The 16,064-nt window shown below is 35.9% G+C and overlaps 1 protein-coding gene across 4 annotated transcripts in view; it reads right to left on the bottom strand.

Annotated features, from left to right (window-relative positions):
• The window catches only part of PTCHD1 (patched domain containing 1), a 72,045-nt gene that overhangs the window by 40,784 nt on the left and 15,197 nt on the right, over positions 1-16,064 (bottom strand). For all 4 annotated transcript variants that reach the window (XR_005559056.1, XR_005559055.1, XM_039362839.1 and 1 more), the window contains exon 2: positions 5,212-5,872. Coding sequence is in view for 2 of the 4 variants with exons in the window: in XM_039362839.1 (XP_039218773.1) it covers positions 5,212-5,872 (661 nt within the window). In the remaining 2 variants the exon portion in view is untranslated. The remainder of the gene's footprint in view (positions 1-5,211; positions 5,873-16,064) is intronic.

Here is a 16,064-nt window from a genome sequence, read left to right as displayed (position 1 = left end):
GTGCAAAAGATGAGTGGGGCCCAGGCTCATTGTTTCAAAGGGTAGGAGAGTTTAAGGAGTGAAATCCTTAACTACCGAGGAGCTTTATGACATCCATTTTGTGCTTTAATCTGTTTATGTTCCAAAAGTGCAAACAAGAAATCAACTGTTCCCTGCCTTCCTCAAAGGAACTTATGCAAAGCTGGTATTTTAGAGGGGCCGGTGGTGCAATGGCTCAGTAGTTAAGATGCTGGGCTTGTCAGCTGGAACGCCAGCAGCCCAGGTTCAAAATCTGAGTGCCACGTGATGAGGTGAGCTCTGGTCTTCACCCCAGCTCCTGCCAACTTAGCAGTTCAAAAGCATACAAATGTGAGTAGATAAATAGATATCACTTCGCTGGGAAGCTAACAGCGCTCCATGACATCATTCTGGCCACGTGGCTGCAGAAATATCTTTGAACAGCGCTGGCTCAATGGTCTTGAAACGGAGATGAGCACTGCCCCCTATGGTCGACATCAACTAGCAGAGTAAAATCCGCAGGAACTCCTTTTTTTACCTTTATGTTAGTGGAGTCTGAAAAAGTGATACTGGTGACCCATGTATTGTTCACTTTGGGCACCCTTCCTTTACTCCCACAACCAATTGATTGCTTAATTAATCATTTAACTGTCATAACCAAAATTCTGTTCTGTTTACCATGCAATTAAAATGTCTGTACTTAATAAAGTCCAGAAATTAATAAAATGTAATTTATATCTGTAGATATTTTCCTTATCCAGATTGAGAAAAATAATATGATTTATATAGCTGATTTAGTTTTGATCAAAGCATTGTCACTTTATATTCAGACAAATGTATGGAACTCATGTAAGCATCAGACTTCTAACAACAAATCCTTGTAGTATGTTTCCTTTAGACCATGTGGTATTTATCTTATAGTTTGGATATAATATGGAATTGGCATAAAACAATGTTTACCTCCAGGGTTGCTTTCCTTATTTTCAGCTAAGCACATCTAAGGTCCACAGATACCTACTGTAGAAGGATGAATCTAGAACTGCTTTTCAGTTAAAAGCAAGACATAAGTACGGCTAGCATATATTAATTTGAATGTATTTTTAAAAAGCCGTAAAACCCACCTGAGAGATGTATAACACAGTGACAAAGAAATATGTGCTCCCTTATGCTAAAGCATAAAGATTCACTGTAAATTAAATCTCAGTTCTGAAGCCTCTATAAAATCAGTGCACTGAATCTGCTGCAAATGAATAATGCTCTTGACAAAAGATGTATCGGGTTCTTGCAGGTTTTTGTTTCTAATATTTATGAGAAGTAGCAAAATTAAAGTATGGGATTTACAAAATATAGCCTGAGTAACCTTAAAATGTCATTTAATCCTAGAACTCTCTTCTTGTTTTAACCCCTTGTATCAAAAGAAATGTCTTATCTCTTGTGACTTTGTGTCTAATCTATATATGTAAATTTGTCAGCATATATAGCATATTTAACATAATGATTTTAATTTCTCCAGATCAAAGGTCCCCAACCTTTTGGGCACCAGGGACCAGTTACGTGGAGAGAGGTTTTTCCGTGGACTGGAGGAGGCGTGGTTTTGTGTGCTATCTACATCCCCCAGATGGGGTTTTGGTTGTTAGTGCGGCCTGGTTACTGGCATGCTGTGGCCCAGTACCAGTCCATGGACAGGGGGTTGGGGACCTCTGCTCCAGATGGCTTCTTCAATTACTCAGTTATAAAAGTCTAGAGAAATTTTCTAATACTGGAAATATTTCAGTCATTATGAAATGCACTCTTCTGCTGTGTCAAGCATCTTTTGAGAGGCATGTAGCAGGCATTATCAGAGAAAACATTTGGCTTAGACAATACATTCACCTTTTCTATTGCATATGCTTGCATTTGCCACAAGTAGATAGATGGACAGATCTCTGAATCATGTCCAACTGAATTTTAATACATTTAGTAGTTTCAATCTAAAATTATGGTATTCTGTAGTAAACTAGGGAAAATGGACTTTTCCCTCCCCTCCCCTAAGATTACAGAAAACAGTTCTAGAATCTGCTTTCAGAGTTAAATTAGGTGGCAAATCTGAAGTTAGAGGGATCAATTGCTTTCACATTTTCTTTTTTGAAAGTAAACAACTGCAAATTGGCAGAATATCTTTCTGCATGTTATTCATAACAAATTCATGATCGCAATAAAAAAAATCAGACTATGATTATTTATTATTGTTCCCTAAAAAAACTCTGTTTAAAATAAAAGCCATTAACAATTTTGCTAAAGTATGGTGATTACTGCACTACTTTTATAGAAACAAGTTTTCCAGTAAGAAAATCTGTGCAAAATCACCACAATTTTTGTAATGAAATATATTTTTCTTTATCATATCTTTCTCAGATATTGCTTACATTGTTCATAGTTGTGAGGAAAAATTATACTATGGATCAGCTTAGTTTCTTTTCCTTATAACTTACTAAATAAAGACTCCCTTGAAGTTTCATGGTGACTATATAGAATCATACAATTGGAAGTCAACCCTCCTCCTCAGCAGAAACAATATTTAATAAATGATAATCAAGTGTACACTGAGTTCAGATCAACTATCTATCCGGAGACAAAATGTGGCAATTTGGAATGAATTTCAATTTTCTTGGCAAACGACGAGGGGCTGAATACAATTGCCATTGTTAATTCTGGGTTTCTACAAAACCCCAATATCAATCTGTGGCCAGAGTGACATTTAAACAATACAAGCTGCCATGGAGGAGCAGTCCTAAAATGGAACAAAGGACAAAATCCAGTTTCCTGTTATTTATATAAATCAGAAGTGGGCAATTTTTTCACAACAGTGCTTTAGAATATCTAAGAATAAGAGGTATAAAGTACCTTTAAAAATGTTAAAGCAGTTGTTTCTTTTTAAAGACTTAATTGAATAACAGGGCTAGAAACCCAAGACTACACTGGCAGTGGCAAGAGAGTTCTAATGCTGCAAGATGAAGAGGAAGAAAATCTCATACCTACACCATCATCAGAGTAGGTGGTGTCTACTATTGAGGAAATGATAGAAAAGAAGAATCTTTTTGAAAGCTGGAATTGTTCCCACAAGGGAGTTAGCCATAGTACCAGCAGAGGAGAAAGCACCCAAGTTATAATGCTACTATGAACGTTCTTATGTCTTCAGTGTCAGTATGTCAGACCATGTTAAATCCAGACTCATTCTTGGATCAGCTGCCAAGAGACTAGGCAATGGAACTAAGATTTTAAATCATTTCAAAGTAGTGATATATCAGGGGAGAAGGCAGATTAGTAGAGTACTAGCAATTTGCTGGGCCTGAAAAAACAGTGCTGCTACTAACAATATAGGCAACAAGTCCAAAAGAGATAAAATTATGGGAGAGGAGAGACAACAGCCCCTTCTTCTCAGCTTTTTCTTCTCCCACTCTTGAATAAACTGAACACTGGGCAGGGAAACTATAAGTTCACTTGGCGGCAATTTCTATTCACATCACCACCAGGATAAAATGTTGGTGTTGGATAACCAGCTGAGATAGTCTTTCCAGTTCTTGATTTGATAGGTGATTTTAAAGTATATGTAGCTGCTACTGGCCAGGTGATAGATGGTCAAACAAATAAGGAGAAATACCCATTTAGCTGCAGAAGGGAAATACAAGTTCTGTTACTTGCAACAGTATATACTCCACACTTGAGTGTCTCCTTGCGGTCTTACAGATTGCCCACCTGCTTCATAACACTGATAAATTTCTCTGTGCAATGCTAGCTTCCAACCTCTATCACAAATAACTTGCCAAATTGTCACAATAAACCTATATCCAAATCCACAACTAATGTAACTATAAATTCTGAAGTAGAATTAGCACAAGTCCATTGCTTATATTTCTTCATTTATTACATACAGTATATCATAGACACTATTATCATTTCAATTTTTATTACATTATGTTCCAAACGGGTCTGAAATAAATCCACAGCTAATCCACAACTAATCTAGAATATTATTGAGTCTTCAGAACAATATAGCAACAAAAACCTGACCACCTTTCAGTTTCCAATGATCAGAATTACTGGAAGAGAATATACATAGCTTGGGGTTGAACTGTGGCATATTTGACGCTTTCTGAGTTTGGATATTTATTTGCAGACATTTCATTACCCAATTAGCAACATCATGGTATGATGATGATGTCACCGAGTTGGTTCATGAATATCTCAGTAAACAACCAAGCTTAGATAGCACCAAGAACTCCAAAGAACATGTCTGGTTCTGATGTTTACTTCAGATAGCAATATTTTCTCAGAGAGTTCTGTGGGTGGGCATATCTTTGGTACTGAGAGATAGCCTTTGTGATACTCTGTTCTACAGTTCCCAATCTTGAGGGTTTGTGAGGCTGTATTTTCTGAGGAATATATAACAGCTGACCTAGTTGAATGGCTGATTTATTTTATGGAAAAGGCAGACAATTACTCCTTTATACTTTCAATAAAAGTTTCAGCAATAAACTTTACAGCATTTAGGAAGTCCTTTTGAATATACTTTCCTTCAGAAAATCTATTGCAAGTGTTTTGGCAACATAGGAAAAACTCTCAACCCAAAATACTTTACAGTCTTCCTTAAAACAATATAATTGGAGGCACTTAGAAACAAAATGTTTAAAGAAATGAACCACAACTCCCCACATCTGTCATGAAATTGGGATGCTTCATCCCATTCAGCTTGCTTATAAAAAATAAAACTATAGCATTTGTGTTCTTTTCATACTATACTTTCAATGAATGGAACTCTACTTTTTCAAACTTAATTCAGATTTGGGTTTTAAAGTGAACTGGAGAACTTTTAGAGTGGCATGGATTAGACATACCTGCTGCTTGAACTTAGCTAGACTGGATGGTCTTTGTATGTCTACCCTCCCCCTTTAAACTCCTTGTATTTTGAAGGGACTAATGTTGAATATGCCATAGCAAAGTAATCAGAGATACTGATAAACAACAATTTCTGAAGATTTATTGACTACAAAATAAGCATAAATAAAGTATCCCAAATCTGAATGATTGTTAATGATTAAACAAAATGAGAGGGCTAGCAAATTGCTAGAGCACTTCACAATATCCTCTTTTGTCTTTGTCACTTTGTCATAATAGAGTAGATCAAATAAATATTGCAGACAAATCCACAGTAATAACAGAATGAGATATAGTTACCTAACATGATGAAAGGAATTCCCAGGAAGGTAGAATTATATTTCCCACCAGTCAGATTAATGATTCCAGCTGCAGTGAGAGTGGCCAGAGTCACAGTTAACAAGCCAAGGAGGCCAAGCCAAGGTTTGCTGCGGACACAGTCTTGCATGGAACAACAGAGCATTGCCAAGATCACCACAAGGACTAGACTTGTGGTTAGGTAATGTTCTGATACCCTACTTGTCTTCTGGAAGTCTTTTTGAAGGGATGATGAAGTGAAAGGATACATTGTGACATTCCGGTTGAATTTCTGGAACAGTTCTACTGTGTCACAGAAGTTGGATTCCCACTTTTCTGCTACAATGTCATTTAAAGAGTTGATTGCCTGCAAGTAATAGGTAAGCTGAATGGCTTCGGCAGACTTTACCCGATCTTTGCTGTGCACAGTGACTCCACCAAGCTGGTGCCCATTGTATACTTCCCTGCCATCCTTTAAGTGTGTGATTGGATATGTGATAGCAAAATTAGTTTGATTAGACAAGCGAGCAGCCTTCAGTTCCTTCAGGACATGTATAATGTCATCCACTATGCAGGACTTGTCATTATTTAGGATGCAGATATGAGCAAATGTGTAATTGAAACCAGGTCTTTGTACTTGGATCCTGGTCACAGCAGAATGCAACTACAAGGGAGAGAAAAAAAATCACACATATTATTTATCATCTGATAATCTTGCATTATAGCAGCAGAACAGCAGCGGCAACTAGAAAACATGTTTTTTCTTATCTACCCAAGCAAGCAGGATTTAATAACCAAAGCACTAATAATAAGTAACCTCTGAAAATAAAAAAAAATAATTAAAGTATTGTTATCATTCCCCAACATTATTTCACACAACTTAATTAACATCTGGCAAAAGAAACACCATGGTATCAATTGGTCGCTCTGTCTTTTCAAACAACCAAATAGACTCTCCCCACCTTTAAGAAAGCAAACATGTTTTAGTTCAGAAGTTCTCTATAAGGAGAAAGAAAGAACTTTGTTGCAATCAGATCAAAACTGCTTTCTTATCTAAAAGAAAATGAAACAAAGCAATAATGTTCCCATACCATTTAACTAAAATTGTGTTGGAGTTGAAATAGATTCCTGGTCAATGCATGGTCACATCCATGTATTTTTCTTTGTAACATCATACCCATTTGTCCAAGATGTTTTCTGACTCTCCAGTCTAGTCTACAGCCCCGATACTCTCCCATTCAAGGACTAACTAGGTGCAGTGGTCGCATTACTGTGGTAGATTAACCAATATGCAACTCAAAGAGGCATTAAGTTCTTTGAAGGTGGATTATTGCGTTTAAGACACAGTTAGTCCTTGACTTATGACTAAAATGGGGAAGTAATTTCAGTTGTAAGTTGAGGAACCCATGTGATTGGATCTGATTTTATGACTATTATGTCTTTAAGTGAATCACATTATTGTAATTCTTAATCACACAGTTGTTAAGCAAATCATTCAGTCATAAGTTTGAATGCCTTCTCTCAAATAGGCATTTATTGCTAGAAATCAGCAATAAAGTAGAAAATAGCAGTCATGTGACTGTGGAGCACTGCAACCATTTGTAAATGTGAAATGGTTGCCAAGTGTTTGAAAAGGGGTCATTTGACTGTGGGAGAGGGCAGAATGACATAATGGCCGGAACTGCTTTATGGTCCCTAAAGCATCCTTTTTGAGGTCATTATATTCCAAAAGATTGTTACATGACCTATAAAAGATTTTACAGAACTGTTGAGTTTCTAAGGCAGACACAAACTAAGTTAAAGCTTCTTAGAGTCTTGAGCAGTATGATTGGCTAGGAACTACTCTTTATTAGAAATGGTCGCTCTTACTCCAAATCTCTACTGATTTCCCTTTAATGAATTTGGACAGACATATATAGAGCAACCCAGAGTTTTGCAGTTTCTGATGGTCTCCCGACTCAGTACTAACCAGATAGACTGGTTACATTACTATGTGATTTCAAATGTGAATACAAAGAACTAGAAGCATTTTGAAAATGGATCATTGCATCTGGTGTATATATATTTAACATGTTCTATAGGCTTTTTAATTTTTTTTATTTCTGGATTATGCAAATAATAAACAGAGGATATTGTTGAAATAGATAATCCAGACTTAATTATTGCAGCAGCAATGATTTCTATTTTGTTTTACATTATAGCCGTGGAAAGCTAATGTACAAAAATCAGAAATGGTAAATATTATTTTCAAATTTCTGCTTATGTTGAAGCTCATTCAGTTAGCATAATGAGCTTTGCAAATAACGGAATATTTATATCTCAATTGATCTTACTGCATTAAATGTATTTAATTACTCTTTCTTAAAGAAGATGATTACATGAAACCTATATGAATAAAGCACGCTTCCTTTCTGGTTAATGGCAACTACTGTACTGCATATAGATATTTCTTTTGAACAGTAGCAGTGTTTTCAGATTCAAATTCTATATACAGTTCTCCAAGTAAGTCCTATCAAAATCTTGGAACATTGTGTTAGATCTTGGATCAAAGATTTTGTTTAGTTTGGTCATAAATCACATACAAAGCATAATATTTTATAGTAATTCATTTGTTAGAAGTTTATTTTTGTATATTTGAAAAGTTACAGAGCGTCTCAGATACAATAACTCCCTTTCATCAATAAACCTTCCCAAAGACTATACTAAGTAGAACAGCTTTTGTAATCTAAATTATAAATAAATAAAAAATTAACTTTCAGTAATTAACCATAACAATCCACTATAAAATATCCACCATATATAATCAAAATGTTAAGAATATCATAATATTGTTAGGAATATCCAATAAAAAACTAGAGGAAGTTTAATCTACTCACAGCAATAGCATGAAAAATTAGAAAGATGTATTGGAAAATCTGCAAAAAATACTATTTGTCTGCAAGTGAGAACTGATGGGGAAATAGAGAAAGTCATAGAAAATGAAGATGTTAAAGTGCTCTGGGATTTTAGAATTCATATAGACAGGCACCTGCCACATAACATCCCAGACTTAACAGTTGGCGATAAGAAAAACAAAAAAGTCTGGAAAGTGGATGTGACAGTACAGAATAGAACAGAAAGGACTGGAAAAGATAAAAAAAAATCAAATGACTGTGGCAAAAGAAAGCAAAGGTAGTACCAACAGCAATAGGCGTCTTGGGCACAATCTCAAAACAACTGGGGCACCACTTGAATACCATCAGTATTGACAAATTCACTGTCAGTCAATTGCAAAAGGCAGCATTACTTGGAATAGTTTATATCCTGCAACGATATCTGCAACATCATCAAACATTCACATCTATCTATCCCAGGTCCTTGGGAAGGATTTGATAAGTGGACAAAAATGCCAAATCCAGTCTGAACATCTGGCTGACTGTGTGATGAACCACACAGTGTGATGAACCACAATTAAAAGAAATCAAACAACTGTGGCAAAAGCAAGCAAAGGTAGTACCAACAGTAGTAGGCGCCTTGGTCACAATTTCAAAAGAACTGGGGCACCACTTCAACACCGCTAGCATTGACGAAATCACTGTAAGTTAGTTGCAACAGGCAGATTTACTTGTTAACAGCTTACAACCTGCAACAATATCTTCAACAGCATCAAATACCAACATATGCTGATCTGAAGTCCTTGGGAAGGACAATAGGTGGATGAAAATGCTAAATCCAGTTTAAACATCTGGCTACCTATGCAACCAACCGTAATAATAATAATTGTAATCAGCACTATTTGTTATTGCACTGGTTCCTCTGTCAACAATACTGAACAAGTCAGGCTATGGATATTAAACATCAAAAATATCTCCTAGATTGGGTTAAATATATCATTTGATCAGTCCTTCAGGATCTTTGTTCTTCCTTTGACTAAATCAGATGATCTGGAAGGAAGCAAATTTGGACAGTTTTCACTTCTGCTGTACCTTCTTCACGATCGGTAGCCTTATTGAGGCCTTTCACTCCCTATCACTGGCTTGGGTGACTTTTCTTTCTGTGTATATTCCCAGAAGAATCATGTCACAACTGAGGAACCAAACATCTGAGCAGAGAAACAGGATAATGCCCAAATCTGTCTTTTCCTTTCCATCCTTTTCTCTTTTGAGCAGCTAGATTTGAGCTGGACACATTCTCAAATGATCCCATTGAAAAATAGATATGTCAAAACTCTACCCACGCTAATAAATTACAGTATTTCTCTGTATATTATTTGCAGTTGTGTGAAAGACTATTTCACGAGAAATATATAGAATCCTTATTGCCAGCAGTGGCCAAAGACCTTGCTATCACTACAAAAGTCCAAAAAATATTTGAAACTCACAGAGCTATTTTTGTATCTCCCTAATTTCTTGGCATTGTGTACATCTGCAATACTTACTTAATTTTCATTATTTTGGTTTCAGTAATTAATTTTTCAAGGAATTCAATGTAATACTTTCATCTATTTTTCTGATATAAAACATGACAATATTATAAATGTGAATTAGTATATTAAATATTAATTCATTTGGGCACAGTACATTAAAATAATTCTCTAGGAAACTTTTAAATTTAATAACAGTAAAAGATGCTTCATTAGAACAATTTTAAGGTAGGCTTAATCAAGTGAGAATTGTTAAATGTGAATGTAAGATTTGAAAAAGGATGCAGAAAAGTAGATTAACTTGAAAAAGCAGGTTAATTTGATTGATACATTTTATTAAATTGAATAATCATGATGAATCAAAAGTTATTTTTTAAAAAATCTGGAGAGAATAGATTAAACAGTGGGTAATCTAATCTGCATGAAAACTTTGTAACTGTAATAGTACAGGGGGAAAAAGCAGCTTGCCCTGCTTAGTCATTGTTCATAATTTAAGAGCTTGCACAGTATAAGTAACTTCAGAGCCAAGAACACTGCATTTTCACTAAATGCACTGCAGCAGTGAAGACTCTGTATTACTAATTATGAGGATGTCCAGAACTTTTCCACCTTGTTCCCAGATTAAACTAAGATTGTTTTTCCTACTTAAAATCATGAACAACTTTTTGTTAATTATTTAGGAGACAAAACAACAGAAGGTATGTTTACACTGAAAATACTGTCTCAGGGTGAGGTAATTGCTACAGCTAGTAGGGTAATCCTTTTCTATTTTTAACAAACATTTTCCTCTTGTTGAAGAGTAAACATGGCATTGTCCAGTAGTGGGCAACTGAAAACCTAGAGATTACATACTGTTATCTATACAGTACCAGGCCTATCGTTCACACACTATTATTGATTCAAAGGAAAATTTAGGTAAGGTAGAAAAAAACGAATAAATAAGATATAGAGATGTAATGCTTGCGGCTCTATTTTAATCACCTAAGCAAAGAGAGTTGGCTAAAGGCTTTAATTTTAAACTCAGACTACTATACAACTGCAAAGTAGCATCAAGTTAATAAGACAAGGGTTGGAAAAAAGAACCAATTGTTCTCTAACTTCTCTGCATCTTAACTCCCTGGGTGACTGCATTGCTAATCATTATATTAATATTTTGATAGTTATCTTGTCATAACTAATATTACTAATTAATAATATTTGAAAAGTAACCTATTTTATAGTGTGGTGTGGTTTGTAAAATATAGATAAAAATAAAGCCAGGTAAATTATTATTTGAGCAGACAGCCCAAGAATTCCATTATATTATTTTCTCTTAATATTAAATCTGATTTCATCTTGACAGATGCCTCAATTCATAGTCACAAAAACTTACATTAGTATTTAAAGAATTAATAAAATAGGTTCCATTCCAATTTCATAATTTTAAGACTACTTTTGGGGGGATGTATAGGAACAGAATGAATGATTTTAACTCCAGTCATTTAAAGGAAACTATTTTTTACAGTTCAATAAATTGAAGTAGCATATATCCTGTATGGAAGCCACATCTATTTTTTGAACAAAGTATAGTTATTAATGTAAGCTTACAATTCTATATTTGTATAATATAAAAAATAATGAAAAAAATAAAAGATCTCTTGGTTCTTGACTTATGACCAGTTTAATGGCTGTTCAAAGTTACAACGATCTTAAAAAGGGTAAAGCAGTTCTGGCTGTTGAAGAGCAGGATACCACTCACTGGGATGTGGGTGCTTGGCATCCTGTTTGTATTTACTACTAGTTGCCAAGCACCCTTCAATCATGTAATCGTCATTTGCAATCTTCTCTGCAGCTTCCTCAGAAAGTCAATAGGGAAACTGTCAGGGAAGTTACAAGTTGCTGCCTGCACAGAATTGAGATTCCCCACCCGCAGGCAGCTCTTTTCTGAACAAAAGTACTACTTGCTGGGGGGGGGGGAATTCCTCTAAAGGGCTGCAAAAATGAAGAACAATTCCCAAAGATATGAGCTCTGTTTCTACAGTTCTTCACAGAAATTCTCCTCCACACATGGAGGGGAGACAAGTGGTGGAGAAACTTGAGTTCAGATCCAAAGATCCCAGGTTTGTTCCTGCGACACTTTTAGAGGATGTCCACCCATGGAGGGAAGCTGAACTCAGCAGGCAACTCTTTCATGACCCATGTTAATGACTGCAACTGGGAGGATTGGGATTGCAGTCATTGAGCAAAGCAGTCATATGACAACCACTTTGTTCAACAACTGAGATCTTGGTCCCAATATGAGAACTACCTAATGGTGTATTATGGGATGCCATTTACACTTGTACCTATATCTCTAAAAAAATGTCTGTGTTTCTTGTAGCAGAAGTTTCTTAGAGCTTTTCCATCCACTAAGTGCACCCATTGTACTTTTTTCACTATATTTTAAAGAAATCTTTTTCTAAAAAGCAAACACTCCTTAAAAATGAAAGAAAAACAAGATCCCCTTAGTAAGCTTACACCTACAACTGTCACAGTATCCCTATGGCATGTGATCAAAATTTGGGCAATTAACAACTAACATGTATGATACATGTAGACACTGAGTAATTAGAACAGGATGCAAAAATATAGTGCTTCTCATACTGCAGAGGATTTCAATCACAAGTTGAAGTAGATTCAAGATTTTGGTTTGGTTTACAGGTAGTCCTCAACTTATAACCATTTATTCGATGAACATTCAAAGTTATGATGGTGTTGAAAAAAGTGACTTACAATCAGTTCTTACACTTACAACTGTCACAGCATCCCCCATAGTCATGTGATCAAAATTTGGGCACTAAACAACTAGCATGTATTTATGATATCTGTAGCATCCTGGGGTCATCTAATCGTCGTTTATGATCTTCCCAAGGGGCTTCTGACAAGCAAAATCAATGGGGGAATGACTGCAACAATAAAGGTTGCAAAATCAGACGCAATTCACTTAAAGATTGTATCACTTAGCAAGAGAAGTTCCAGTACCAATTGTGATTGGAAGTTCAGGACTACCAGTACAAGTAACAAATAGTCAACGCATTTGTGTGTCCGATTCACTTTGCAAATGCTAATGAAAGAAACTACCTAGATTCCAGTTGTGTAGGCAGAAATTTAATGTTAGATAATACCATCCTGGGTCAGATACCGAATATTTGAACTTGTATTAAAATAAAGTTTTATTTTTTTGAAAAAAAAGCTTTCATTTACAACATTGTTGACTCAAATGAGTAGTAACAATTGCAGGTGCACTCTAGGATAATTGACTGACGCAGATTAATATTACATATATTATATATGTAAGCAAAAAATTGTCATTTTTTTACAAGCGCCACTGTGTTGACAAGTTCATTTTAACAGTCATCGAAAAGAATATTTCAGCACAGAGATCCCAATGGCTGTAGAGTTGAAGGGACTCCTGTAATTCTCAAGCCCAACAGTGCCAAGTCCAATCCATTTGCACTAATAGCCGCAGTGTGGGACTTCTTCCCTTAACATCATTCCTTTCATATTATTTTAGGCTGCTGTCAAGACTGTGTTGATCCAAAGGCTGAGCCCAGCCTTATAAGATTTCTAAGGCTTCCTTTTTATCAGCTTCTGGCAGATTTATCTGCCTGCAGTTATCTAATAACCATAACAAGTTCCACCTGGTCCACTTTTTATTTTTTCATGGTATTTCTGAAACTGGATAGGCTGGGAGCATTATAAAATGTTATAAAGAGAAGAAATATGTCTACTGGGTATTATTCAGAGCGGTAAGCCAGGCAGAAAAGAAAGCCATAGTGGGTGATGTCAAAGCATGCCAAGTACAGGTAGTCCTTGACTTGAACCCAAAATTTATACTGCTGAGTTAAACATTTGTTAAATGAGTTTTGCCCCATTTTATGACTTTTCCTGCCACAGTTGTTAAGTGAATCATTGCAGTTGTTAACTTAGCAACATGATTCTTAAATGAATTTGGCTTCCCCATTGACTTTGCTTGTCAGAGTCGCAAAAGGTAATCACATCATCCTGGGACAGTGCAACCGTCATAAATATGAGTCAGATGCGAAGTATTCACATTTTGATAATATAACCACAGGGATGCTGAAATGGTTGTAAATGTGAAAAATGGTCATAAATTACTTTTCTTCAGTGCCATTGTAACTTTGAACAGTCACTAAGTGAGCTAAATAATAAAATGTGTTTGTACTTTAAAAAAATGCTGCCAACTTGCTGAAGCATGCCTCCATTACTATGAAAATCAAGTACGCCTATTCTCTCCTTCACATACACACCATATCTATGTAAGCTTGTATGGATGAGATTATTTGCTATAAGGAAGTTAATGCATTTATAGGTCCAATTGCTGAAGTATCATATACTTCCTTATTTCATTCTTTTTCTTCTATGTGCTTTGTGGCAGGTTAATTAAGTCTGATACCTGAATATGGTCTGCCAAGATGTTGTACAAGTTTGCTCACAATAGATATTTCTTATTCTCTTTATCCCTGATCTAAAAAAGAGTGGAGGTGGGTTGGCTGAAATGCCACCAAGTAAGTATTGGTGATAAGGGAGGGAGTGGGCAGGACTTGCAAGAGAAAGAAACCTCCCATGAAATCACTGAGTTGTGTTAATAGTAACTTGATAGAAATCTATAAAAGCTTTATTTTCTTTCACAAGGGAGCTCTTAAGTCAATGCTTCAGTTTTCTCATTTTCCCATTGTCACAGGTACTTTTTCCCCCTATCCTTCAGTTCATGCTTTTCCAGTCTTTTCAAACATCTGTTTTTCAAAGAGATCTTGGAGAACAGTAGTTCTACCCTTTCATATCAGTGGTCCTGCCAGGCTTATCTGACTGGGTTTTGCATTGTTTAAATGAATGATAGCAGCTTGTGCCATGAACATTAGGGATAATTTGAAGGCCAGACAGATTAAAATACCTGATCTGTTTCTAACCCCAGGACAGAATTCCTAAAAATATAAGCCTTGGCAATAAGAGCTGAGCCCCTGAAAAGGAAAATAACATAAATAAGTATCCAATCTGCTCCGTTCACAAACTTTGTTTCTCAGACTTCCTGATGTGGATGAAGTTATTTCTATCAGGCTCCTCCTTTCATTCTTATCTAAATGCTGGTTTTTCACTTCACTGTTAAAAACAAGTAAACTGTATATGGTACAATTATTCTCATTTGGATTACTGCAATGTGCTGTTTGTGGGGCTGTAACTGAAAAGCACTTGGAAGTCACTGCTGGTCTACAATGGCTAAAGTAGTTATGATTGTAGCTTAAGACAATCATGATTTTCACTTCAAGAGCTGCATTGGTTGCCAGTTGGCTGCTGGGTGCAATACAAGGTGCTGGTTGCCATCTTTAAAGCTCATTATAGTTCAGTATCTACAGACTACCTTCACTATAGACTACCAAGTATCTATGGCCTATCTTCTCTGAGTGACATCTTCTTGCCCAAAAGGATTAATAGACACACTGTCTATGTGCCACTTGATTAGAGACTACCATCTTCAGGGGCCATGTTGGCATGTCCTTTGAGGTGCTACTTTCCCTTCATCTGGAATAGCGTTCCTCTGACATGGGACCGGCCCTCTTCTTGGCCTTAAGAAAATTGTTGAAAGCCTGGTGCTTTCAGTAGGTTGGGGAGGGAGGCTGCATTGTGATGACTATTTTTCTGAATGATTTACTGTCTTGACTCCAGTTTTCTATAATTATTGCACATGGTGCTGCTTTTAATCTGATTTGTTTCTCTTTTAACTTCCATTACATACTGGGGAGTTGTGTATTGTTCAGACTCAGTTGTTTATATGCCCCACAAATAAATAAAAATTTAAAGATATTTGTTATATGTTATCATCTTTGAACCAAATGCAGAGGACTGTTCCCTTTTAAATGGTCAACCTGGATATATCCAGCAATGCCTTTCCAGAATGATCAGTTAATTAAGAAATGGTCCATTGTAAATTGTGAGGTAAATAGACGACGGACCAGTGGGAGATAAACAGGGCCTGGACCAATAAAACTGTATTCTCTGTAGCAACGGAAAACATTATAATAATATTTTAACCTTTTGGTGTTAGTAAGACAAAGGTACTAAGGAATGTCTTAAATATAAAAGCAAATTAAGCACAATAATGAATACAAAATAATTGTGTTTAAAAAAAATTACTAAGGATATAGTCAATTAATACTAATGTAACTAATGGGTATGGTATAATAATGGAGATTTATCTGGCTTTAAAGTGTGCTGTTTATCCTTCTAAGTCATTTGCTATTTCGTTTTCCTAGTCTATGGGTTTCTGGCTTTGTCGTCCATTCCCTTATCCCATGGCTGCTGAGAAATCAATAGACCTAGACCTGAAATGATGATACGTTGAGTTAGAATGATAGGCCCGATTCTGGAATAATGGTCCTTAGGGAGTACCTGGGCAGGTTAAGCTTTGGATGATACT

Source organism: Crotalus tigris, unplaced genomic scaffold (assembly GCF_016545835.1).
Source record: "Crotalus tigris isolate CLP2741 ecotype Arizona unplaced genomic scaffold, ASM1654583v1 scf7180000017589.2436309, whole genome shotgun sequence".
In the NCBI taxonomy this organism is placed as follows: domain Eukaryota; kingdom Metazoa; phylum Chordata; class Lepidosauria; order Squamata; family Viperidae; genus Crotalus; species Crotalus tigris.
This window is presented reverse-complemented; position numbering and strand designations above follow the sequence as displayed.